Source organism: Manis pentadactyla, chromosome 2 (genome assembly GCF_030020395.1).
Source record: "Manis pentadactyla isolate mManPen7 chromosome 2, mManPen7.hap1, whole genome shotgun sequence".
In the NCBI taxonomy this organism is placed as follows: Eukaryota; Metazoa; Chordata; class Mammalia; order Pholidota; family Manidae; genus Manis; species Manis pentadactyla.
The window spans coordinates 233,816,749-233,842,613 of NC_080020.1; the positions used below are offsets into that span (position 1 = coordinate 233,816,749).

The 25,865-nt window shown below is 55.4% G+C and overlaps 1 protein-coding gene across 2 annotated transcripts in view; it reads left to right on the top strand.

The window, feature by feature from the left end:
* EIPR1 (EARP complex and GARP complex interacting protein 1) overlaps window positions 1-25,524 on the top strand; it is a 122,827-nt gene extending 97,303 nt beyond the window's left edge. For both annotated transcript variants that reach the window (XM_036881647.2, XM_057497484.1), the window contains exons 5-9: window positions 7,019-7,118; window positions 18,643-18,779; window positions 21,125-21,292; window positions 22,725-22,892; window positions 25,000-25,524. In XM_036881647.2, coding sequence (XP_036737542.1) covers window positions 7,019-7,118; window positions 18,643-18,779; window positions 21,125-21,292; window positions 22,725-22,892; window positions 25,000-25,174 — 748 coding nt within the window. In that variant the 3' untranslated portion in view covers window positions 25,175-25,524. The remainder of the gene's footprint in view (window positions 1-7,018; window positions 7,119-18,642; window positions 18,780-21,124; window positions 21,293-22,724; window positions 22,893-24,999) is intronic.
* Window positions 25,525-25,865: the final 341 nt, after the last annotated feature.

Below are 25,865 nucleotides of genomic sequence, written 5' to 3' on the forward strand. Positions count from 1 at the left end.
CAAATTTCTTTTGACTCCACCCATAGACAGAGGCAACTTTCCATCCGGACACCCCCTCACAGACATAAATATATATGCACAGAACTGAAAGGAAAGCTTCACAGAGTGCTGTTTACCTTGAAAACGTGCCAGCACCGTGAGGTGCAGGGTGAGGGACCCCATCCCGCCCCACTCCCTGCAGGCGGCATGGCCCTCAGTGGACACAGCCCCCGCCGAGGACCTCTTGAAGAGCTCCGGGTCCTGCCACGGCTCCCCAAGGCAGCGAGCCCCTCTCCCAGGTGAAGGGGTTCCGGCAGGTCTGCAGTCCCGGATGCGTGGCTCCCCAGGATTTGGGGCATCTGACTTTGGGGTCTTGGCTGGGAAAGTCCACAGGGAGCTGGCCACTTGATAGGAAGATGCCCGTGCTCGGCCGAGTGGAGACTGCGTTGCGGAGGGGGGGGTCCTGCTGCTCTGTGCTGCTGTCGCCTTCAGTAAAGGGTCGTGTGACTGCCAGCAGGGCCTGATCCTCCGGTCACTGTGGTCCAGTCCCTGGACAGTGAGCACTCCCCAGAGGGCTAGGAACAGAAGCTGCTGGGCAGCCCAGCTCAAAGCCAGGGTCCGAATCCTAGCTGAGTGAGTGCGTTCATAAAGTTGGGTGGACGTGACAATATTCCATGTAAACCTGGCAAATGCAGGTGCTCACAAACATTTGGTGTGGCCTTGCTGAAGCTAACTTCCTGTTAAAGTGGCAGTTGAGTTGAAACTCAGTAGCATTTCCATAAAATGAGACCTTGTAAAGTTTCTGTGCTTTAATAACAGGGAACAGCAGAGGTATAGGGACAGGACTGACCCTGGCTGTTGGGCCTGTTCTGAGGGGCTGGAGAGAGCGCATTTCCACACCAGGGCTGTAAGAAAGTCAGGAAGCCAAGGGCAGACTGTGGTCATGCTGAAGGAAAAACAGAGAACCAGAGACATTAAAAATGAAATTCAGCAAGTTTTCTTGGTTTTGTATGTAGAATCTGAGAATAATAGAGAGATGTAAAAAAATTACTCCAAAGTTTTTGTTTCTAGGAGAATTGCATACCATTGACAGAAAAGATGGGGTGGGGGTGAGGGGTGCCACAGGGTTGTGTTGGTTGCATCTGGGCGTCAGGGTGCTATTGGGGCTAAACGTGGACTGGGGGACCCACACTGGCCAGTGCAGTTTTGGTTCCATTGGCACAGACGCCGCCGTGCATTTTGCTGCTCAGAGGGGGGCGTGGGTGGGTTTTGGAGGGCCAGGTAGAGAGAGGACAGGGCAGAGGGCCCCCAAGCACGCCTTCAGCAGTCCTTGCCGGAGGTGCTTAGCAAGCAAGGCCTCTTCGTCATGAGGTCCTCCCCACACTAGGTAGTAAGCTCCCCCTGAATGGTTCCGGGGGAGCCGTTCTTCACTGAATGTGCTTGAGACACAGGATCTTTTTCCACCTTTATTTTTCAGGCATTACAAAATGCACTGGACACACTAAGAGGAACATACTTAATTCTTCATTCACTGTTTTTTTCTACACCTGCTTAGCAAATGCCTCTCCTGTGCAGGTCAGATTCTGTGCTGGGTGCTTGGCATCTGCCAGTAGGTGAGTCTGTGCTTGTGGAGAATTTACGGTCTGGCCAGGCAGCCAGACACAAATGATGGCCCAGGTACAGCCTGCACAGGCTGCAGCTGACCGGGTGTGGGGGCAGTCCGACTGTCCTGGGGGATTGCACCAGCTCCCTGGAGGAAGGGCCGAGAAGCAGGTGCTGCCTCTCTGCAGCCTAGCCTGTGAGCGATGTCGTTCACTGAAGTGACTTGCCCTCCCAGCTCCAGCCCTGGAGCTCCAGCCCTTATTCAGAAGAATAAGCCTCTCCTCCAACTGCAGGAATTGTTGGGTCCTCGTGTTCTCGAGTTCAGATTCTTGTGAATTTTCTCCCTGGAAATCTCCCATCTTTGCCTTGATATTTATGTCTACTGAGAAACGGCATTGCAGAGCCTGATTTTTTAGGGGATTGCCTGTTACCCTCTAAAAATATAATACCATCTACGACAGTTTTTCTAGAAAAAACCTTTTTGGTCTGCTGGTTTCATAGACACTAAATGAGTGTGTCACCAGGTCTCACCAAAGGCCGACCAGCAGCCCTCCTGTGCACCCGGCACCCTGGCCGCTTGCTTTCAGCCTGTGTGATGACATAGGGCTGCCCACGGCTCAGTTCAATGGCCGTTGGTGAGGTGTTGCCTAAGAACTCACTTTCTTCCATTTTTCTGTGTTCTTGGAAGTCATTACAGCCTTGTAATACTCATCGTGACCTTTAGAAGTGGCAGGAGACTTTGTTCCCCAAGAAATGAAGCTATTCTAAAAAGCTTCACTTGCAAGAACTCGAAGCCATGCTCTTTTCTAAAGCAAGTGAGCATGCCTCCTATGTTCCTAAAGCTTCCCCTTGCTTCCTTTTGAATTGTTTTATATTTTTCCTTTTTAGGTATAAAAGGTGCTTCAATGGCCACTTGAAGCTCATTTGATTGTTTCCTCTGATAACATTACAGAGAAACACAAGCTTTCTCTCAAAAACATGTCCCTTAGCCCATACAAAGGCAGACAGCAGACCTGTTGGGTGAGGAGAGAATGGCTGGAACACGGAGCCAGTTTCCTGAAGAAAACCCCTTTCTGCCCCTCACTCCTTTCCTCCACTCCCGGAACACCACGAGGCTGAGGTGACCCGTTCTCTCTCAGCCGGAGAAGAGGTGCGGGAGCCATGGCGGGTCCTGGGGAGGCATGCTGCCTCCTTGTGGCCTCTCCTTGCTGTTTGATGTGGTTTCTGGAGGGCACACGTGACTCAGTTTGGATTCCCTACATCTTTGGAACCGATGCTTATGCAAATGTGTATGAAGGTGTCTTGCTAAACGAAAAGAAATGAGGGCCACTAGGAAATGAGTTTTCATGGGCTCTTGGCATTGATTTGCCACCTACCCAACCCATATCATAGACGCCCAGGAGCGCCCGGGCCCATCCTGTGTGTATGCGCACCTGTCCCCGTAGATGCCCCTAAGCACCCGGGGCCGTCCTGTGTGTACGCAGACCTGTCCCCGTAGATGCCCCAGAGCGTACGAGCTATCCTGTGTGTATGCAGATCTGTCCCTGTAGATGCCGAGGAGTGCGTGGGGGGCTGTCCACTGCTCCTAATGCCCCAGAGTCTCTGGTATTGCTCAGAAGTGCAAGCAGTCCACTGCCTAGGAGTGGAGAGAGGGAATGTCTCAGTCTCTCCCTGGAGGTGTAGTGTTGTGTTGGATGGCAGCCTGGGAGGGCTTGGGGGTGGCCTGTGGGGGCTGTTCCACTGCTGGTGTGCGGGGTTTTGCCTCTGGAGGGCATTCTGTGATGCTCAGTGTTGGGGTATCTGCCACAAAACATGCTAGAAGCATCGGAGTCGTGTTCCGTGGAGGGTGCTTGGGCCCCTTGCATCTGTGCATGTAATGCAGATTGATTTGCAGTTTTTTTATGAGACTAACTCAGTTCTGTTTTTGAAATTTTGACTATATTTAAAACTTAGCTAACTGAAATCCTGAGGGCTGCCCTTTTCAATAATTTGAATTTTCTCTATCACTGAGGTGTGCTGAAGTTAAATGTCAGAATTTTTAAAAGATTGCCATATTGGGCAGAATTTTCTAAAACATTTACTCCCTTTTAATTAGTGCACACTGAGCATATGCCAGTGTTTGCTGGCCGTGATCAGGAGCAGAGCTGCTCACTCCATGGCAGTGCCCGGGTTTCTGGCGCGCCAGGTGAAAGTGTGGCTCCCTGGGCCTTCCTGCCGCCCCCGCCCTCCGCCCTCGTCCTCCTGTCCGCTGCAGCCTACCCGGTGCTCTGCATCCCTGCTTCCCGCACCCCTGCCCTGCCCGCGCCTGGCCTGCAGTGCTGTTCCTGTAGACACAGGGCCCAGAGAGTGGAGTATGTTGGCACTCTGGTGATGGAAGCTGTGAGGGGACACGGAGTAAGGGCCGGAGGGACACTGGGATGCGGAGCAGATGTCAGCCCGTTGAGCTCCGCTGGGCGTCTGGCTGCTCGGAGGCCTTTGCAGCCATCTCTCATTTTAGGGTTTTGGCCATTTTCTGACTGTAAGGTACTTGCAATAACTAAATGGACTTAAAATGGTTTCATTTTTTAATGCTGCATCTCCTCTCTTACCTGGAGGTCTTCACCCTTCCTTAGAACTCATGAACCAGTGTTAATTAACTGCTCTTGTTAATAAAGTGCACCTACTAATTGAGTGCCACGCACCCCATGTTGCTGGTCACTTGTTGGGGATGTGAGAGACTGTACATTGGCTCTGCTCTCCAGAAGCCTGTCTGCTGGCTAGGGAAGCCATCGCTAAATGTTCCAGGTCAAAGAAGGGGTCCTGGACTCGTCTTCGTGTGCCATAACAGTGGTTTGTGGGGAGAGGTGGTGACCTGCGAGCTGCCAACTTTGCTTCATAATTAGGTAGCCAGTCTTGGCATCGAACCCGCTAATTCTCTTGCTGTGATTTGTCAGCTACCTGGGAATCTCTGGCTTTCTGGAGTTTTTGTTGAAAATGCCTGGTACCTGTGTAATGATGAGACTATGGTCTTGATAACATGCTGGCAGCCACTGTCAGTACTTATCTCCATGGCCACACAGGGTCCTCATCCCAGCATGAGTGTGTGTGTGTGTGTGTGTGTGTGTATGTGTGTGTGTGTGTGTGTTGTGGGGGTGGTGCGTTGATTAAACAAGGTCTCATCAAGAGCTCATGAATCATTCTAAATGCAACACCCCTAATGTTTAGTGTGTGGACTGCGTTTTGTGTCCCCGCTGTGGGTAAAATTGTAACATTTCCAGATTATCTGGTCTGGCTTTAGTGCATTTGCATATCCTCGGGGTGGAGAGAAGTTCATCTCTGTGTCAGTGGGTAATTACCTGGGCAACCGAGGGCGTGTCTGAACCTGAGAGTTTAAAGGGAGGGGCTGGCCTGCTTGCTTGCTGGACTGCAGTTTGTAAGCAATAAACAGGTTTTAAGCTTTATTTCTCCCTTTGACTAATTTTGGTTATTAGAAGTATTTTGCCCCTGGATTTCCTCTGCCTGGACTTACACCGCCTAATTCATATGTTGAAATGCTGATCCCCAGTTGATGGTGCTTAGATCTGAGAAAGGAGCTTCCGTGGTAGGATTAGTGCCCTGATTTAGGGGACCCACAGGCTTCCCGGTCCCTCCCCATGTAAGCACACAGTGAGTAGACACTGACCGTGAGCCAGGAGCGGGTCCTCGCAGAGCCTGACCAGGTCGCACCCTGAGCCTGGGCCCCCCACCTCTAGCTGTCCAAGCCCAGGTGTGGTGTTAGGCATCCCAAGCGGACTCGGACAGAGCACGTCGGGCGTGGTAAGTGGGCTACTCCCTCCAGCACGAGACCACGGACGCCTTCCCACCCCCTTCCCAGGCTGCGTCCCCTGCCTTGTCATCCCAAGTTTGCCTGTGGAAACAGCAGCCGAGGGGTCTGTCCCCTTGCTCAGGATGTCTTCAGAGTTGGCACCAGCTGGCATCGCAGCAAGACGGGAGCCGCTGGCTTCAGCCCTAAAGTCTTGGCTTCTTTCAGCTATTGTGTTGTATTTTATTTATTGGAAGTTGGGAGTATTTTATTGTTATTAGAAGATCCACAGGAGGCGCTCTGTCTGCTACAGGAGTGATGCACCTGTGGGCTGTGAACTTTGTGTGTAGCCCATGGACTATATAAATGAGATGAAACTGGTTTGGGTTGTATTAATGTTGAGATTCAAAGTAGTCGTGGCTCTGCTGACAGCTGTGGACGGTGGTGTGAGGAGGACACCCAGGCAGCCCTGTGCTTATAACGGGGTCTGTGGTCTCTGTGGGTGGCTACAGGACCCCCATGTGGACCGCTGGTAGTGAGATACTCCTCCTTAGCACCTTAAAGGTCTCGTCAGGGAAGACAGAAATCCATTTGTGACCAACCTGGGAAGTTCTGGATTCCCCCATGGCTTCTCTGCACGTGGTGTGATCCAGGGTCCCCTGTTCGTCACTCAGACATGCGTGGTGCCAGCTAGGATGGCTTTGGCTTCAGGTAATGGGGCTCTAGGGCTCAGAGTGGCTGGAACATAGGGACCCAGGCCAGCTCAGCGGGTCCATCAGGACCACACACCCTTTCTCTGCCTGCTTGTGGCCCTGCCCTTGTCCGTGGGTGGGATGGGAGCCACCGCAGCAGGCGTGGGCCTCCTGCCACCGTGCGTCGCCCACTCTGGGCCTCCCGGCCTGGCCCGCAGGCCCACCCTGGCCACAGCAGTCAGCTCTCTGTCCCCAGGCACCGCGAACATGCGGCACGGGTCTCAGTACCTTGGCCACCACCACAGAACATCCGACCAGGGGCCCATGTGACACAAATGCTGGATTCTCGCAGTTCTGGAGGCTGGGCGTCTGGGTCAGGGGTCAGGCGTCGTCGGCTTCTGGTGAGCCTCCCTTCCTGGTGTACAGACGGCCACCTTCTCGCTGTGTGCTCACATGGCAGGGCTGGGGGAGGAGAAAGAGGCAGAGACACACGTGAGGGAGAGACAGAGACAGAGACAGACATGTGAGAGAGACAGAGACGAGACACACAGGAGAGAAAGACAGAGATAGAGAGAGACAGGGACACAGACAATGTGAGCGAAAGACAGAGACAGAGAGAAACATGAGAGAGAGACAGAGACGTGACAGAGACAGAGACACGAGAGAGGGCACATGTGTGCTCTCCCGCTGGCCCTGGTGCCAGCCCTACAAGGGCACCACGCCCATCAGGCCCTGCCCTCCTGATCTCTCCTCCCCCTAATCGCCTCCCAGAGGCACCCTCCCACCCCCACATCGAGCATCTGGGGGAAGGACGCGCCCAGTCCTCGTCCAGGAGCGGACACTGCACCGGGCAGCGTTGTCAGCTGCTGTGATGTGCACTACCTGACAGGCCACGGGCTCAGGGAGGGGGCCTCGTGTGGACCCCCGGCCCCCTGTGTTAATGTTGGTCGTTCCCCTCTTTCAGTGTCACGTGGGAGCCCACAGGCGATGGGACGAAGGTCATCTCGTTGGCCGACAACCACATCCTGCTGTGGGATTTGCAGGAAAGCTCCAGCCAGGCCGTGGTAAGTAACCAGGGCTACACTCATAGTTCTTGTATTTTTTTTAATTAAATATTTCTGCTGAACTCAGAATACACTTGATTTATATGTGTTTAGTATTTTGACATTGATCATGAAAGAACTAATGAACAGACTGAACCATCAGTCAAAGAATGGAGTGGTTGGCTCTTTCTGGTGCGAGCGTTTGAGTTTTGGGCTTGTACAGGTGGGACACAGAACCCTGGAAGTTGGCAAAGCTCCCTTTTGTGCCGTGATTCGTCCAAAGGAGGCAGTGGGATATTCAAAAGCGTATTCTTCTGTTTCAGACATATTGTCTTTTTAATGAATGGATTCTTAAAGTCTGTTTGGTTAAAATCACCTTTTAGGTAGGGGCAGCCGTGAAATGCCAGTTTTGTGTGTGGACTAGCGTTTCTCAGGTGGGTGTGGTTGTGAGCACGATGTGGGAGTGACCTCGCGGCCTTCCCGTGAACCCTCCGTCACGCACACGTGCGCTCAGCCCTAGGGATTCAGCTGCCCCTGTGCGCGTGGTAGTGGGGTGGTGGCTCATCTCCAGCCCCGCCTGGCGCCCCCACGCCCCCTGGGCACTTGGCTGCCAGCGACAGGGAACGGCTGGGTCTCCCCAGTGCCCCGCGGAAGTCGGGTCTCTCAGCAGGGCCTTGCTCGTTCTCAGATGCTTTAATACTCAGACTGACTTTCTTTGGAGCCAGTTTTGCTTTCAGATATCCACGGCTTGGGATGCGTGGTCTTTCATAGAGTTCAGTGTTCTGATTGCTTATATTCTTTTCCATATTTGATTCCTTAAACTTTTCTTAAAATGTGATTTTTACATGCATTTATAACTTAATTGCATTTGTTTATATCAAAACAACTTTAGAGAGAAATGAGGAGTTGGGAGCGATAAAGTCAGGGGCCGCGCAGCTGCGGTCAGGGCGGGGTTGGAACCAGGCCTGGGTGTGGATTTCCTTGGTGGTGCCCGGGGGTCTTGTATTTGTTTGTTCCTATGATGCTCTTGTAGCTTTTTCCCACATGGCCCTTTCTAATATTAAAGAATCCTTTCGTCAGCCGCTGGCTTGCAGGGATGGCACAAATAGTGACTTCCCGTTATCAGTACGTGGCAGAGATGCCAGGTGGTAATGAGGCTCCCTGCCCACAGTGTCACAGGTCTGGTCAGAAGGGTGTCTTGTAGTCTTCGATGTAAAGGTAAGAGTTGGCCTATTTTGGTAACGTTTATCTAGTATTTAAGGAAAAAGATTACTATTTTCATTAAAATTAAAAAAAAAAAGACATATCTCTCTATCATGGAGTAGAATGCAAATTTTACCCAAACTTTCTGGATTAAACAGGAAACCTGAAGGAACTTCATGCGTAGGGTTGTTCCCTGGGGCCCTGCTGGTCCCACCTTCTGTGGGGCTTGCTGGGGAGTCTGGGTCCAGCCCAGGGTGAGCCCTCTCCTGTCCCCTTCTCCAGCTTGACTTCAGGAGGGTGTTCCTATGTAGCCGGAGAGGGAAAATACGCTCCTGTTGAGATGCCAGGCCTCGAGGCAGGCCTGCGGATGTCGAGCCCTGGGGTGAGCAGGGGCCACGCTTCTCTGCTCAGCAGGAGAAGGCCGGCCAGGAGGCTGCCCTTGAGTCACAGGCATTGGAATTCAGCAGCTGTCCTTGCCCAGCCTGGCATCCTTCCTGTGATCAAAGTGTAGACACTTCCCAGGCCTCAGCCGTCTCCAAATGCTTTTATGGTGGGTGATTAATCTGTGACTTATTTTCTGCAGAGACCAATTTTGTTTTCTCTCCCCTCTTTTTATGTACTGTCAGCAGTTCTGTCAAGATCCCGGGGCAGCCCTCTGCTGTGGGATCTCATACCCACACCTCCCTATCGATTCTGGCCTCCTTCACTCTCAGCTCCTCAATTTTTTTTTTTATTGTTTGAGGATATTGCCTTCTGTGGTGAATCTAATCTTATGCTCACTGCATCATTACCTTTTGCAATTAAATTGGAGGTTCTCTGCCATTTATAATCATTAGCAGAGCCCAGGGGACATTTAGAGGGGGAGGTTCTGGGGGGTCTTGGACCCCGATGAAGGCAGAGGGGCTGCCCCCCTGTTCCGATGTGTGCTCACTCATCTCTAGGTTCTGGCAGCTTTCACTGGCTGTGGAAATAAACAGCTCCTTTCAAGGTGCGTGAGCTGCAGCACAGGAGGAAGGAAGGCTGCCCGAGGGCTGGCACCGGCAGTCTTCAGGCCCTGCGCTGGCTGAGAAGCTCGAGGTTGTGTGCAGGGTGGGCCTGAAGGTGCTCACAGACCGCGCACCATCTGCAGGAGGAGAGTAGGCACCAAGGACATGGTGCTTTTCATCAATTTTCTAACCCAAGGATAAAATGTGCCCCAGGAGGATCAAATCCAGCAGCAACAGGGAAATCATTAAACGCCACTGCAGCTGGGTCCCTTGTGCACAAAAGTATAAAACGTGTTTGTTGTCTGGGGGCAAAGAGAGCACCAGGCCAGCACTGGCCACTCTTAGGACGTGGGCCGAGTTGAGGCCCGGCCTGCACCCTGCTTGGCCTGGGGTCCCCATGCTGCCCCTTCCTCATGTGCAGGCTGTCCATCACCCCTTGCCAGCAGGCTGTGGCCCCACCTGGCTCTCTGCTTCCCTGTTCTGCCAGTGTGGCCCAGAGGAAAGAAGGCTGCCTGCTAGCTCATCTAGAGGCAGACCCTGGAGTCCAGAGGCAGAGGGGCTGGGTTCAGACATTGGCCTTGGTCTGCCTGCAGCCTGACTGCTGGCCAGTGAGCTTGCCTGGGAGCACCTTCTCGCATCTGGGTCCGGATCACCAATGCCTGCGGGGTCAGATTGTTGCGGGGCCGGGCCCGTCTCTGTCCTCTTCCTTACCTCCTGGCAGCTGTGGCTCTGAGCAGATGGCCCTGGGCAGAAGGGTCAGCCTCTGGGCGCCGGCCCTGAAGGAGGGGGCACCTCCTCCCCCACTAGCCCTGTCCCTGGGCTGTGCAAGCAGTGTGCTGACATCGGCTCTCCACTCTCACCGTGTTTTCAGTGATGTAACAGAGTCTTCCACAGAGCAAACATTTTTCATTTGCTTTAATAGGCTTTACTTTTTAGAGCAGTTTTAGGTTCACAGCAAAATTCAGGGACGGCACAGAGAGCTCCTGTCCGCCCTGCTCAGCACCTACTGCAGGGCGCGCTTGCCGGTCAGTGGGCCTGCCTCCACCCCTTCCTGTGGTACGAAGCCTGAAGACCTTTGGTAACCTGGCAGCTCCTTCACGCCGGTCAGGAAAGTCCTGCCATGCCAGATGCCTGGCCTGTGTGTCGTCCCTCGGCAGGTGACTGCAGCCAGTTCTCAAGGGGTGCCGAGGGCTCCTCCAGGCTTCCTCATGACCCTGCGGCATGCTGCGCCATGTAACAACGGCCCACAAGTGTTCCAGTCAGTTGCCACCCTGATAATTTTAAAATAGTCTGTTTAAACAAAGACACAGACCTCAGGACCAGGATGTGACCCCTCACCTGACAGATGAGCCAGAGCCAGCCTCAAGGAGCCAGCGGCCCGGGTGAGATGGGGACTGCGGTTGGGCCTGGTTCTGCCTGTGCTCCCCAGTGGCGTTTCTTGAGGGCCTCCTGTGCACCGTGCACCCTGTTTGCCCTTCTCCTGACCTTGTGGCCCAGGATCTGAGCATCCTGGATGGTCAGTAACATTTTGCTGTGTGAGAGCAGATTTTGATCAAAAGTTATTTGGAACAAATCTAGTAAGTAAGATAGTTAACTAACCCTCCCAAAACTCATTAGTGGAAAACATGTTAAAGCTCCAAGAAAACCGATTTTCCTGTGAGACTCGTAAAAAGGCAATCCAAAATATTTCGAGCATTGTCTGCATCATTAAAATAAATAGAACCTTTAGATACACTTTCACACAACAGTCATTTGAACTTAGTTTTAGGATATCTTTTTTTTTTTAAGCCATGATCTTTAAAAACATGAAGTTTAGTAACTGAGTTGCACATCTTAGAGTATAATAATCACATACATCTTTTGATTTTGTAAATATTGATGACAACTAGTATTTCTTGATCTTCCAGTTAGATTTTGGAAAAAAATCACTAAATACAAAATGGATGAGGTGCTGAGGTCTGGCAAGTAAGCGTTTGTTCCCCAAGCTCTTAAAAGACTTCCTTCTGGTAATGAAGAGTAAGCAATACATGAGATAATTAAGTGTATTTAAGAAAAAGCAGCTGGTAAACCTGGGGACTGCCGATGGGTGCTGGCTGTCAGCACCAAGTTTTGATGCCCACTGTGTCCAGGGGCTGCAGCTTTGAACAGAGACACAGCCCCTGCATTGCGGGTTGCTGTCCAGCTACAGTAGTAGTGTAAGGATGATGCCTTTGGTTTAAATTTTCAGGTTTTGCTGGAATGGTGGGCTGGGACAGACATGGGCCGGTGGCTAAAGGGAAGGTTATGGGGGTGACAGAGGCGTGCGGGGAAGATGCTGGGTGCTGGCAGTCCTCTGGGGCTGAGGCAGCATCCCAGGCTTCAGAATCGGGTCCTGTTCCTGCCACTCACTCACAGTGTGACTTTGGGCAAGTTTCTGGGCCTATCCAGTCCTCAGTGTCCAAGGCAAGCGGGCAGCACGTACCTGTTGGCTAGCTGGGTGGATGGAGGGAGGGAGTGGCTGGAATCCACGGTCCCCCAACTGGACAGTGAATGAGGGCCGGGTCCAGCCAGGCTCCCAGTGCATAGGCAGGGGTGCAGGCGGAGACACTGAGATACCAAAGATCCATCTGTGTTTACTTCGTAATTAAATTACTTTCCTCAAAGTCAGCAAGTGATTGTGGCAGTTCACCAGGGAGCCCCAGGTGCTCTGATGGTCACGGTGCCCCAGGCCTCAGGCTCCTTCTTCTTCCTAAAAGGCTGGCTCTCCCTCTGCGAGGGGCCCGCTGTCAGATCTCTCTCCCTGCAGGTCACCAGTGTCCAGCTGGTGGACAGCAGTACGTAGTGTATTCCAGTCCAGCCTGATCAGAAAATGTAAACGGGCCCTCACGACCTTTCCCCTCTCAGATGTGGGGCCACCTGAGCCCAATTAAGGGTGCAGGACACTCGTTTTTTCCACAGATAGCATTTGCGTTTGGGGGCAGCGAAGGGGAAAACCTTTTAGTTCTGTTCTTCCTACAAATAGAGGATGAAGTAAACTGGTTGAAATAAACTAAAAATAAATTCTAAACAACCTCAAACTCCCTTGTTGGTGCTGGTGCATAAGGCCCCATGTGCATTTCCTGGACTCAGGGAGACTGGTTTCCAGGGGGCTGTTCTCCAAACCCTCTGCCCCTGCCAGAGACAGACCCTGGGCAGACAGGGTGGCACCCTGTGACCCTGGGCAGTCATCATGGGGCCTGCCTCTGCCCTTCTCCCAGCCCCGCGCCCCACTCCCGCCATCCAGGTGCCCTGCCAGGCAAGCCCCCGACCCCTCTTCCTCCTCCTGCTCCCGTGGCTCGAGGCGGCCGTACCAAGTCCACCGCTCCCCTGTCAGTTCTGACTCCCGCCCGGCCTCCAGGCAGCCACAGCGGCCTTTCCCTCCCTCCTCCAAGTGTGTGTTGGGAGGGACGCTGGGCCATGAGTGACCAAGAGGTCACTGACTAGGAAGCAGGCCTGGGATTCTACCTCAGGGCTTCGTGCTCAAAGCTGGGGCTGGAGTGCACAGCCAGAGAGAGGCACGGGGTGTTCCCGCGGCTGCTGGGACCCCCTGTCGGTGTCACATCTGAAACAGGGATCATAGGTCTGTCGGGCAGATGCGTTTTCCTGCAGGGCCTGAGAAGTGACTTGGAACGAGAAGCGTGGAAATGAAGTAGTAACTCCAGGGTTGGTTAATTCAGAGTCTCAGCAGCATCAAGAACCCAACTACGTAGGCTGTTCCTGCTCTGCCATATCCCCACGTTGCTGCCATGTCCCATCATGGCTGCAGGGTGACTGCAGCGGTTCCAGCCACTGCATCCAGATGCCCACAAACATCAACAAAGAGAAGGATTTCCTCCCTGCATCTCCCTTTATTTGCCAAGGAAGTATTTCTTGTGAATCCCTCTGTCCCCTTTTCAGACACAACTGCATGTCCATGCCCAAGCCAGTCACTGGCAAGGGGAACAGGCTGCATGAACAGGCTCCTCTGGCCCGGCAGTCAGGGGCTCAGACAGACCTGGGCCTCGCGTTTGTGGGGTGCGCATGCCTTCTGCCCGGAGAGCCACAAAGCTGCTGTTCTTCGCGTCATTCCCCCAAAGCAGGTGGAAAGGCGGTGCTCGCTGTTCTAAGCTGGACCTGTTCCCTCGGTGGTGCCCGCACGTGTGTCTCATGTCCTGTGCTCCGCCAACCATCTGGGCCCCAGCAGTTCCGGGTCTTGTTTGCAGCCAGTGCAGCTTTTGTCTTTGGAGATGCTACGGGGAGACCCTTCCTGAAGGGCTGCGCACACCGTGGTGGTGGTGGTGCGTTCCGGTGGTCTGCTCGTGTTCTGGCATTAGTTACGTGCCCTCAGAGGCCTCGTGGGCGTGCCGTTAGCCATCCCTTCTGGGCTGGGGAGCACTGACTGCTGCTCTTTACTGCTGGAGAACACCTGGCTGTGTGCGCTGCACCCCCGGGAGCTCTGTCCCCATCACCAGGAGCCTGACAGCTGTGACCGACCAGTGTGAGAACTCACACCACGCTGGCCGCCCTGAGTAGACCTCAGAAGCTGATGGTGAAGCCTCTTTTGGGCTTCTACTTGAAGTCACCTTGCCGGCCTCTCCGCGCCCGTGGGCATGGGGTTTTTCCTGCCTTGGCCGCCCCTGCGGAGGGGCAGAGGAGTCAGAGCTGGGCTTTGGTTTTCCCGGTTGTGAAGTGAGGGGCTAGTCCGGCCCGCCTCTGAGCTGCTGGGCCCCTCAAGGTCTCCTCCTCCCGCTGGCGACTTCAGGCATCAGCTGCCTGTTGCTAGCTAACAAGTGACCTCAAAGGGAGCTGCTCACACAGCCCACGTTTGCTGCCACACTGTTTCCGTGTGGGTGATCAGGAATCTGCAGCTGGGCACGTGTCACGTCCCTCCCAGGGCTGGGGTCCCATCCGAGGGCTGCGGGAGAGGGTCTGCTCCCAAGCCCGCAGGTGGGGCTGTGACAGTCTGGACCGAGGGCCTGGGCTCCTGGGCTGTTGGCCAGAGGCCGCCCTCAGTTCCCGGCTGCATGGGCCTCTGCAGTGCAGTAACTTGCTTCATCGAAGCCAGCGAGACAGACGTCAGACCCCATAGTCTGCTCACGATGCCCCTTAGCACTGAGGAAACCTGTTGGTTAGAGGCCTTTTACCCAGGGGAGGGCGTCACGCAGGCAGTGGAGACCAGGGTGCCACTGCCCCGGGCTCTCCTGCCGCCGTGTGCTCGTGGCTTGATTGTCACAAGCTCTGCCTTCTCCGTGCTGTCCCTCAGCTCAGGGACCCGAGTGCTCAGTCCTCTGCCACCCTCCTGTTCGGTTCGTCGGCTCCCGGCGTGCACCCCGTCCAGGCAGGTTTCCCGTTGCTGCCCAGCTCAAGTTCTCTTGGCCTTAAAAGCCCAACTTGAGTCCCAGAAGTTGCCCAGCTGCCTCGGTTCTGCTTTCTGGAATCTCTGTAAACCTGCAGCGTTGTCTTGTACCCTGGCCTTGCCACATGTTGGCTGGTATTGTTATTGTACAAGTATTTAATCTCTGCCTCAGTTTCCTTGTCTGTAAAGTGGAGATGTAATGTGTGTAGCGCATGACCACGGTGACTGAGCTGGGATGTGAGTGTGCGGCCGTGGTGACCAGGCTGGTGGCGCTGCTGCCTAAGTGAAGTGCCCCTGTGGTTGGGTGCACGTGCGTCTGCAGCTGGTGGCGGGCGTGAGGCAGGCTGGCCATGTCTGCCTGTCTCCCTCGCCCCGTCCCTGTCCCACAGCATCAGTGTGGCGGGGGCTGCTTAGGATGCAGGGGCTGCATAGCTGCCGCTGGTTGGCTTGTGGGTTAATGAACTAACTAACTGGGTTCAGAAATCTGGACTAATCATAAGCTGGAGCCCAGAATCCCGTTTTCTTTTCCATGTGGGCCTTAGAAACAGACTGGGCTTCTCAGTCTTGCTGACCTAACCCCCACCCCAAGCAGCCCCCACGGGGCCAGACGTGGCTGTGAACGCAGAGCACGTGGGGCCGGCGTGCTTCTGCCGAGGCTTCAGCTGCTGCTCTGCGCGGGGCTGCGACCTGCCCGCCCGCTGGCTTCGGGGTGCTGCCCGCAGCCCCTCTGAGAATTCACTCCGCTGGACTTACATCACCGGCCTGCTAAAGATGTGACCTGGCGTTTTTATCTTTCTGAAGAATTTGACAATGAATCAATTTGTGTAAAAGAAAATTAATTAGAACACTGAATGTTGATTAGAAAATATTTCCAACCCTTTCGTATGCCTGCTTATTTATCTTACTTAACTAGGTTTTCAGAAAACTGAAATAGCACCTGTAAAAAATCGTTTGACTAGTTTTTCTTCATAAAAATGATATCACAAAAATACTTTTTAGTTCATATTGTCGTGTGGCGGTTAAAACAGAGAACCCAAAAGCTGAAGCCGACAGTGGCCTGACCATGTCCCCAGGGACGTGGGTTTCAGAGCCATTTGCAGTGAGTGAGGTGCTGCTGCTCCTGTTCTTCCTCTTGGGGATGCTGTGCCCCGCCACTGCTGTTGGGAAGGTTTCCTTGGCCTCCTCCCACGTGGGCTCTCACCTGCCATTCCTGGTGGCCTAGCACCTGGGTCCCTGTCGCCAAGTTCCCACCGCCATTTCCTCCTCCTCTGTGGCTTTGTGGTGGTGACGGGGTGGTGGCCCCCTTCCCTGCGTTGTCCCCTGAGTTCTGCGCAGCGACCAAGCCTTCCTCCGCCGAGTGGCCTGGGTTCAGGTTCTCTGTGGTCACTGTGCTGCATGCTCTCCATGTGCCGACGGACAATAATCACACCCTGTACCTGCCCTGAATTTCTTAGGCTGCAAAGATAGCGAAATAGGGCAGAGCCCCTCCACCCCCCGCCTTGGCGCTGAGCCTCCCCTCGCTATTGCCCACCCCCACAGCCCCTGTTCTTTGTCACCCCAACTTGGCCACTCCTGGCAGGTCCTGGTGGGCGTCTGACCTGGTGGTTGACATCCTCCAGGAAGTTTGGGGTTTATCTGAGGGTCCACTTGGTCTTCCGTGGCTGCCTGCTCAGGGGTGTCAAGCAGGTGCTCTGGGCACACCGGCCCACCCACGGGTGGCTGTGAAGATGCCATGCGGAGGGTAACAGGGAAAGGTGAGGAGCCTGGTCCCTGGAGCGTGTTGCTCCTGGGGCGCTCTGGGACACCCCAGGTTTCTCTCGTCCAGTTGTGCTGCTAGCTCAGGTCTGGCTCTGCACCAAGGGCTCTGGGCTGCCGCCTCCTTCCTGTTCCTGTGGGTGCTCTATCCTTCTCTCGTCCCGCCTGGCCTCTGCTCCCTCTCACCCTGAAGGGCTGGGCTCTCGCCCTGTCCCCGTTCCACCCCCACTGCCGGTTCTGCCTTTCCGGATTCTAGGTGCACCCGAGCCCTGCCTGTCTCACATGATGGCTGTGCCCTGGGGGCCTCCCTGGCCTCCAGTGGCTTGGGTACGACCCCTTCTGGGTCCCCTGGGCCCCGGGCCTCTGCTTTCCTTCCAACTCTGTGTTGTAGTGATTTTCCTGTTTCACCTGTTACCACCATTGCCTGGCACAGTGTCCCTGACAAGAAGGACTGCGACGTGTGCTTCCTGCACAGAACAGAAATGGCCCTTCATCTGGGCAAAGGGTCAGCAGGTGGCACTTGCCCTAGACAAGGGCAGAGCGGGAGCTGTAGCTGGGATGTGATGAGACGAAAGCCCGGTGTTTCCCAGGAGGTGAGCTCTGGCCTCCTCTGACTTCCTGTGGGGATGAAGGTGTAGGGTGGGGGTGGGCAGGGGGCTGTGCCCAGGGGAGCTGGGCGGGGCGCTCAGGAGGGCTCCCCAGAAACCCAGGAAGGTGTGAGGTAGCGGTGTCCACGTGGAGGCCTGCAGGGAGCATCAGTTTTGACTGCCTGGGTACACCCTGTCCTTGGGGACACTGTCTGTGTGTCCTTGGCGACGCCGACATTCTGCTCTGGACACACAGGGCACTGCCATCCCTGCGCCCAGGGCTCCCTCTGCAGACACACCTGCCACCCTTCCTGCCTTCTCAGCCTCATCCCTCGGTCCTGTGGGGGTTCACAAGGCCACGCTGTGGCTGGGACTAGAGACTCACCATCATGTGATAGGTTAAATCAAGGCAGGAAAATTGAATTTCTTGGAGAAAGATTTCCTGGGACAAGTTGAGCACCCATCCAGAAGAAAGGTGAAATGCTTCTCCTGCTCAGCTGGCCAGTGTGTCCTAGGTGGGCGACCTTACTTCAGTGGTCACTAGAATGACGGGGATTCACGGGGAGACGTTGTTTTTAAAAACTTCGCCAATGTCAACCTGGGCCAGTCTCCCTGGGGAAGATGTGGGTGTTCTCCCCAAGTTCTAGCGAGATCCCCCACGCCGATCGCCTGCTCTTTGGGGCTCTCCCAGGCCGGTCCATCTCGAGTGTGGGTGCTCACACTGACCCCACTATGGGGTCCCATAAAGCACTGATATGGGGCCGTGGGACCCAGGACGGTCACTGACCCCAGCGACTCCTCTAAACATCTCCCAGGCCCCAGTCCTGAGCTGTGGCGACCTGTCTCTGGGCCCCCGCTCCGAGGGCTCCACAAAGTGGGTCTGGTGTTCACACTAAAATGAGTTAAGTAATGGTGGCTTTTGTACCCTGGGGGGATGTGTGGCAGAGAGCATGGACACAGACTTAAAGCGCTCTCCCTGCTTTAGAAGTCACTGTGTGGGTAAGTGTTCAACCCCACATGGGACTAACAGTGCAGGCAGTGTGATGTGTCTTTGTGCCTAAAATCCCAGGCAGGCTAGTGGGTGGGCAGGTGGGGAGGACGCTCCCCTAGGCTCTCTGCTGGTACCCCTCTGTCTTATGGAAGATGGGGTTTCAGCCCCACAGACAGTCCCCGTGGACTTTCAAGGCCTCGGTCATTAGCTGTTGTGAAGGGTTTAGTGACCTTCAGTCCAGAGATGGGGAGGGGATGTGCATGGAGACCAGCGCCTTATGAGGCTGTAGATCTGTGTCCTCTTGTCGTCTGGGACTGTGTGTGGACCTCACTTGCCTTGTCTCTTTGTGGGAACCAGATGTTGGAGTTATTTTGTATTGTTGACTTTGAGTTTGAGCAGATTATCTCTAATCACACACTTAGAAGTCCTATTTAATAGAGTCTATTAATATGCTGTCTATTTCTTGCTGCACTCAGTTTTCAGGTTTTTTCCAAATAAGGTTCAAACATTCTTGCCTTTTAAGGGAAGGAAGCAAAGGTAGAGCTTCCTAATTATTTTCAATGATTATTTTCAAGAGTGTTCTGTGAGCACAGGATATCCTCTTAAATTTTCTGAAAAGAGTTCAAATTACTTTTCTTTCTTGTTCCTTTGAAAACCACCAAATTACCAGCTGGCCAGTTCGGCGTCCCTGGAAGGGAAGGGACAACTGAAGTTCACTGCGGGACGGTGGAGCCCTCATCACAGCTGTACTCAGGTGGCCACGGCGAACGACACAGCCGTGCGTGGGTGGGACACGCGGAGCATGAGGTCAGTGACCGGCGCAGGGCTGTGGACACGCGAGCGCCCCCTCCGTCTGCCCCTGCTGCACCCCTGAGGGGCATGGGTCTGAGTCAGACGTATCTGGGGGCCTGTGGCTGCGAAAGTCCTGGCCTCACCCCCATGTGGGCGGGCATGGCCACGGCCGGGGTCACGCCCCTCCTCAGCCGGCCGGGATTGTCCCGCGTGCAGATCCCGTCAGTGTGGTGGTTTATAATGAAAGTAAATCAGGCATTTGTGCACCTCACGAATGAGGTGGTGACCACTGGGTGTCAGTCTCCATGATCAGCAACTGCAGGTGGACAGTTGTGGTCCTCAGGTTAGGTTTGTGGGGTTGTCTGTGACCACGTATGTGCCTTCAAGATACACACCTCTCGGCAACTGCAGTTTGTCATTTAAGTCATTGTGTGCAACAGCCAGCTGCTCTAATGGAACAAACAAGAGCGATTTTTCTGTTCAGGTGTGGCTTTGATAGGCTGAGAAGTGATGGTGCACACATCTGTTGTCATGGCAACGGGAACCTGTGCGATCTTTTTTAAGATATAGTTTATCCCCTCAGCACACCATAATCTATCCCTAAGCTGCAAAGATGGATGTCACAGAGCTGCCTGTGCTGCCTTCAAGGGTGTGGGCACGACTTTAAGTTCAGTTCTCGGTCCCTCTGAACACTCAAGGGCTAATTAATAATCAGTTGTCACTTTGTCAGTGTGTGCGTGTCTGTACAGAGGGTTCGCGGTTCCATGGCCAGATGCATGTCCTGACTGGAGTCCATCCTCCAGGTCCGTGGCCATCTTTCCTCTGTTTCCATTGTTCTATGAAGGATGGGAGGAATTTCTGTATCTAAAGACAGGAAACTCCAAGACCCACATTACAGACCCCAAAACAAAGATAAGAGATGTGGGTTCAGGTGATGGCGTCCTGTCCAAACGCCTCATCCGGGTCGCCTCTCTGGGTGCTGAGCAGCCCAGGGGAGCCACGGCTCCTTCTCCTTTTGCAAACAGCTTCGGTTTTTATTTACCCAGAGTGCTTATGTTTCTTCTGGAGCACATTGTGCTTCTGTATTAAAATCACCACCCCCAGACCATGTAGTAAAGCCCTTATTCTTCCCCTGCACATTGACTGTCCACCCAGTGCCTTAGGACCCAGCCAGATTTTTAATTCTATACATTTGTCTGTTTCACTTAGAAGACCTTAAGGTTTGGGGTTATCTTGTTTTAGGGAAAAATGTTAAGATACTGGAAAGATGCAGGATATAAAAACCAGCTCAAGATTTAAAAGTGGTTGAGAGCCAGAAAATCTAACATGGGAGAAAGAGATGAGAAGGACAGTGCTTACCTGCTTTGGAGAGCAGAGAAGCAGTCCCTGGGCAGCGGTCCTGAGTTCCGTGGAGAGAGCCATAGGATGCAGAAAGCCCCTGGGATGCCATGCAGGGCACGGGGCAAAGGAGTGTGTGCGAGAGCCAGTCCAGCCCCGGGAGGAGACGCAGAGGGTGGCTCGCTGTCTGGGCTGCAGGCCCACCAGGGGCCTGGCTAGTGTGACCGGGAGACAGGCCTCTTGCCTCCAGCCACTGTGCAGCATCTCCAGTGGCTGCTCCTCTGTTTTGGGTTTGTGACATCACAGGAGTCGTAACAGACAGGATACCTGATTTCACACCCCGGGAGGGGCAATCTGGGGCAGTGGGTAGGCATCTGTGTGCGTGTGCACTTGTGTGCATGTGTGTGCACGTGCACCCTAAGCAGTGTGGGTCTGATTGCGGCCCCACCTGCGTTGCTCGGGGCAACGACGTGGTGCCTGTGGCCTTGGCCTCCAGGTGGTGTGGGCGGGCGGGGTCTGGCCCGGCCCAGCCGTAGCACATGCTGCCCTTTCTCGTTGCTGTGGCTTCTCCCTTTTCCTCCCTTTTTCCTGTTTCCCACCACCAGCTCCTTGGCGTCCTACCCCGCCCGTCCTTTCCTTTTCGTCCTCATCACCTCCTGCAGACATCTGTCGGGTGTCTGTCCACACGTCTGTCTCTGCCTCCCAGGCGCAGCTGCTCTGGCTTGCTCTCATTCCCAGGATACCGGATCACATTTCTGACAAACCAGTGTTGCTTTCACTGTACGCGGAGGCTCAGACGCACCCCTGAGAACTGGCAGCCTGCGTCAGTGTGAGAGGCATGGGGGTGGCTGCCAGGCTCCCGGGCGTCTGCGGCCACTCCTGGTGCCCGAGCCCAGCCCTGTTGAGCAGATGCCAGCCCAGATGCCGAGGGGCTGTGAGGTCCCCAGGGCCGGGCTTCTGTGGGTTCCAGGGAGCTGGCTTGTCATGACCCCTTTGTTCCGGGTGCCCGGTCTGCTCCTCAGTCAGGTGTACTGCATAGAGAACGCCCACGGGCAGCTGGTGCGGGACCTGGACGTCAACCCCAACAAGCAGTACTACCTCGCCAGCTGCGGCGACGACTGCAAGGTGAAGTTCTGGGACACCCGCAACGTCACCGAGCCTGTGAGGACCCTCGAGGAGCACTCCCACTGGTAGTGGCTTCTCCGCGTGCTGGTTTGGGCGGGAATTGATCTATTGCACTGATTACCGTACTGTTTGGAGAGCACAGACCAGCTTGGTTTGTGCTGCCGTGAATCGTTCCATTAGCCCAGCTTCATTTTTCCTAAAGAAACACTAATTCCAAGTCTAAATGTTTGTGATTTATAACATAGAAAAAGAAGAAAAACATTAGATTCCGTTTTCTCTTAAAATAGTGCCAATTCAAATATGCAAAAATATATGTGCATAGATGCTTCCCTGGCATTGTTTGCAGTGCAGGGAAGCTGGAAGCCGCCCAGGGGCCCTTCAGGAGGGGATTAGTCAGGTCACTCCGTGGCCTCCATGCAGTGGGGTCATGCTGCTGTGGGAGGGAGGGAGGGGTATGGACGTGGACAGTACCCAGGGTCAGGCCTTTTTCCTAAAATATTTGAATTTTTACCACATGGTGGGTGCTTTTTGCTAAGTAAGTGGAAGAGATCAAGTCATAGAACAGGGTGCATAGTATGAGCCAGTTTTCATTCAAGTAACTGTATGTGTGTCCATTGTGTGCACGTGTATATGCACATGTGTATGTGCTCATATGTGTGCACACACATGTGTGCATGTGTATGTGCGCACGTGTGCCTGGGTTCATGTGTCCTCTGCATGCTTGTGCCTGTGTGTGCACATGCTCGTGTGTGTGTGTGCGCATGTGTGTGCATTCAGAGGAGACATTTGGAAGAGTAAGAAGCCAGCTGCCCCCTGGTGTCCGCTCTCGGGTGGCAGGTAGCCGGCTTTCTGTGCTCCACATCTCTGGCTCTGTAAGTTACTTGTCAGGGGCAATGTTATCTCTGCGTCAGAAAGCCTTAAGAGCTGCAATGCTAGTGTTCAGTTTCGACAAGTACGGTCAGTAGCTGTCCTTCATGCAGTCCGAGGAGAAAGGCCTGTCCTCTCAGGCCTTTGTGTGTGGGCTGTCCTGGCCTCTCTGCTGCCCGGAGCCTGCAGACGCCTCACATGGTGAGTCAGCGCCGCTCACCAAGCCCCCTGTAGGGTTGTCTACCGAAGGGAACGGCCTAGTGGCCTGACCCAGAGCACTGTTCCTGGGCCACGTGGCCTGTTCCTGGGATGCCGCTCCGGGGCTTGGCTCCCTGTAGCAGGTGATCTCTGGGCCGTTTTGCCTCCGGGGCAGCTTTTGGCCTCAGCACCTTGGAAAGCCTGTCAGGGATGTTGGGCAGTCTGCCCGCCTCTCCCTGTGGGCCGGGCTGCCCAGCCCTGGTCTCTGCTGGGGTCTCAGGAGGGCTTGGGGAGGTGCACAGTAGGCCAGCCGCCTACCGGAGACTGCCCGCTATCAGACCCCGTGCCATGGCATCGCCGCGTGGCGGTCTCCACACCACCCACTGTCCACCCGGGGCCGAGTGGCATCAGGACCGTCTCTCGCCCCCCCAGGGTGTGGAACGTGCGCTACAACCACTCACACGACCAGCTCGTCCTCACTGGCAGCAGCGACAGCAGAGTCATCCTGTCCAACATGGTGTCCATCTCCTCGGAGCCCTTTGGCCACCTGGTGGACGACGATGACCTCAGTGACCAGGAGGAGCGCCACCCGGAAGAGAAGTGAGCACACTCCGTGGCCTGGCGCCCCTCCCGCGGCAGCTCTGGGCCCGCGCAGGCCACGGGGCTGCAGCTCTGGAGCCATGAGAGCCCGAGGCGGGGGTTGGCACTGCTCAGGGTCGGCCAACACCCAAAATATGCATGTGTCCCGGGCCTTTAGCTTGAACTTACAGAACGCCGGCCATGGGGTTTCAAAGACGGCTGTGGCCCTTAAAGCTCAGTGGTAGTGGGAACTAACCTGCACTGACCCCACTTGTCACCCTGTCGGGGGGTTCTGGTGTCTGTGCTCACGGACCTGGGACGTGCGGTGTGTGCTGCTCACTGGCCCTCGCAGCCGATGGCAGGGTGGGGACTCGGGGCCAGCTCCTTCCCCAGACCTGGCGCTGTCCCCCCGCCCTCTGTCCCTCCGAGACCCTTACGGGATGCGGTAAACCCCGATGCGCATTTTACAACGCCACCATCTCAGCCGTGTATTTTCAAAACCACTTCGCCACGGTGTTTCCCAGTCCTGACTGCATTTGCCCTGGCGTCCTCTCTCCACCGAGAGGCCCACGCTCCCATGGCTCGCGGGGAATCAGGACTCCTGCGGGCCACACTCCTGGCCAGGGCAGGGCAGGGCAGGGCAGGGTGCCCTGGCTTCTCTGCGCAGGAGAAAGATGCCAGGAGCGACCCGTCTCTTGTCAGCAATGTGGGTGTTAAAAGGAGATGCCTCTTGTTTTTTGGCGATTCATTCCTGAGTGTGGCAGCTGCCTCCTGTGTTGTGAGTGAGCTCGGGTCAGATGCTGCCACAGAGTCACGCCCCCTGGATTCCAGCAGAAGGAGGCTGGGACGTAAAGCCCTGTGTGGTCGAATGGTTTGGGCCCTAAAGTACGATAGGGGTTTGCGGTTCTGCTTTGAGGATCTTCACGCTGTTCTGTTGTCTGACTCCCACCTGCTGGAGCTTAGCCTGAAATTCCTCTGTGGGAGGGTCTCTGTATTTGAGCCTTGGCACAGCGGTCATCTGCTCTCCATCTCCTGACAGCTGTTTTCCTGTCCTGGTGCTCAGAGACACACCGGGAGCACCACTGCTGGGTTCCCTCGGTGCTCACCATTCTCAGCCATTTGTGCTCTTCGCTGTCCCCTCTGCTCACAGCCGAGCAGGGAGCGTGCCGGCCGGCCCCTGTGTCGGTGCCGTGTGATCGTGGTTGCACGGTCTCCATGTGGGCGGCTCAGAGGAGCAGCAGGAAAGAGGGTGCGTGGTGGCAGGCAGACTCCGGGGCGCTGACACCCACGCTGGTGGCCCATGAGCTCCTGCAGCCCTGCTTCCATGGCTTGAGCATGACTTACTAGATCCAGGAGAGGTTTTTACCTGTCGTTTGTAATAGTATCAGCTGACCCCCAGCAGGGGTGCTTCCCAGGAAGGCCAGGCTGGGTGATGCGTTAGTGCCGATGGGGGCACACAGGGTGGGGCCCCGGGGAGAGTCCAGGGGCAGTGAGAGCTACTATGTGAACCGGGTAGACATTCTTGGTGAAATGGGAAGACAGTGCCGGCCGGTGCCCAGACTGGAGGCCTGTGCCGGCCCATCAGCTCAGACAGGAAGGCCTGTGCTCCTCAGTTCACACGGAGCCACGTGGGGGAGCGTCGTCCGGTCTGGTTCCTAGGGAGGGAAAGCCCTAGTTCAAGCCTAAAAGGAGGCGGCATGGGAGAGCCCTAAATGAGGGCACCAGGCAGCCCGGGGCCGGGACCAGCAGGCGCCTTCCTGCCCGGCTCGGTGGGGCGTCCTGCTTTCCACAGCTCGATACTGCCCAGCCCAGCCCTCTCCTCAGGGGCTTCCCTGGCTATCCCCAGGGTCCTTTTTGCCCTGATGTCCCTCGTCACGTGGCCCGGTCCCTGTCCCCCGAACCAAGGACGCCCTCCTTGGTCCCCCCAGGCGCCCCCTGTCACGAAGCTGAAGAAGCACAGTGTTTCTGGGTGTGGCATGGTGTGTGTGCCCCTGCGGGGCAGCCCCTCCGCCCCCCGCAGGCCACGGTGACTCCCTCGCTGCACACATGCGAAGACCAGGCGGGCTCTCTGCTGCCGGCCCGTGCAGGCCCGCCCGCCTCGCTCACGCGTGTCTCTGGTGCCTTGCAGGAGCCAGGAGCCCCCGCAGGACAGCGTCATTGCCACCTATGAGGAGCACGAGGACAGCGTCTACGCTGTGGACTGGTCCTCAGCCGACCCCTGGCTGTTTGCCTCCCTGAGTTACGACGGGAGGCTCGTCATCAACCGGGTGCCCAGGGCGCTGAAGTACCACATCTTGCTCTAGCCCCGTGCTGACGCCCTGGCTGGCTCTGCAGAGCGGCTCTTTGGAGGCAGTGCGTTCCCACCGCAGACGCCCCTCTGGGAACTGGCACTGCCGTCCTCTAGTGGGCGCGTTTGTAAGTGCCGCCTGAGCTCCTGCCCGCGGCGCCTCGCTGGGAAGGGCACCGTCCTCCAGACCACGCGGGGCTGTGGCCCCTGGTTTCGGGAATTGGCGTCTGCCCAGTCACTGCCGGCTTTCTCGTACTCTTTTATGGATGTTGAGAGATTCACTTTTAAAAAATCATTCTGTTTCCTTAATACGAATTCATCTTTCTCTTGAGATTAAAAATAAAATGACATGAGAAGGCCCTGCCATACAGGCTCCTGGCTCCTTCTTTCAGGAACTCCGGCCCCGTACGGCCCTGTCGTCTCTCTGGCCTCTGTTTCTCTGTCCTGGCCCAGGACAGGGCGTGTGGGCAGGGGACCCTCCACACCACTGCAACCTGGCCTCCTGGCAAATTGGTCCCCAGCTCACAGTGTGACCCCGACCAGCCACACTCCGTGCTGGGGATGCTTAGCCATGGCCTCTGTGCTCCTCCTACAGGACAGCGCAGCCCTCCTGTCCTCTGCCCTCCAGTCGGGGCCTGGGTTCCAACTCCAGCACCCCGGGCCTCCTTTGTTTACATGGTGGCAGCAAGGATGTGAATCCCGGTCAC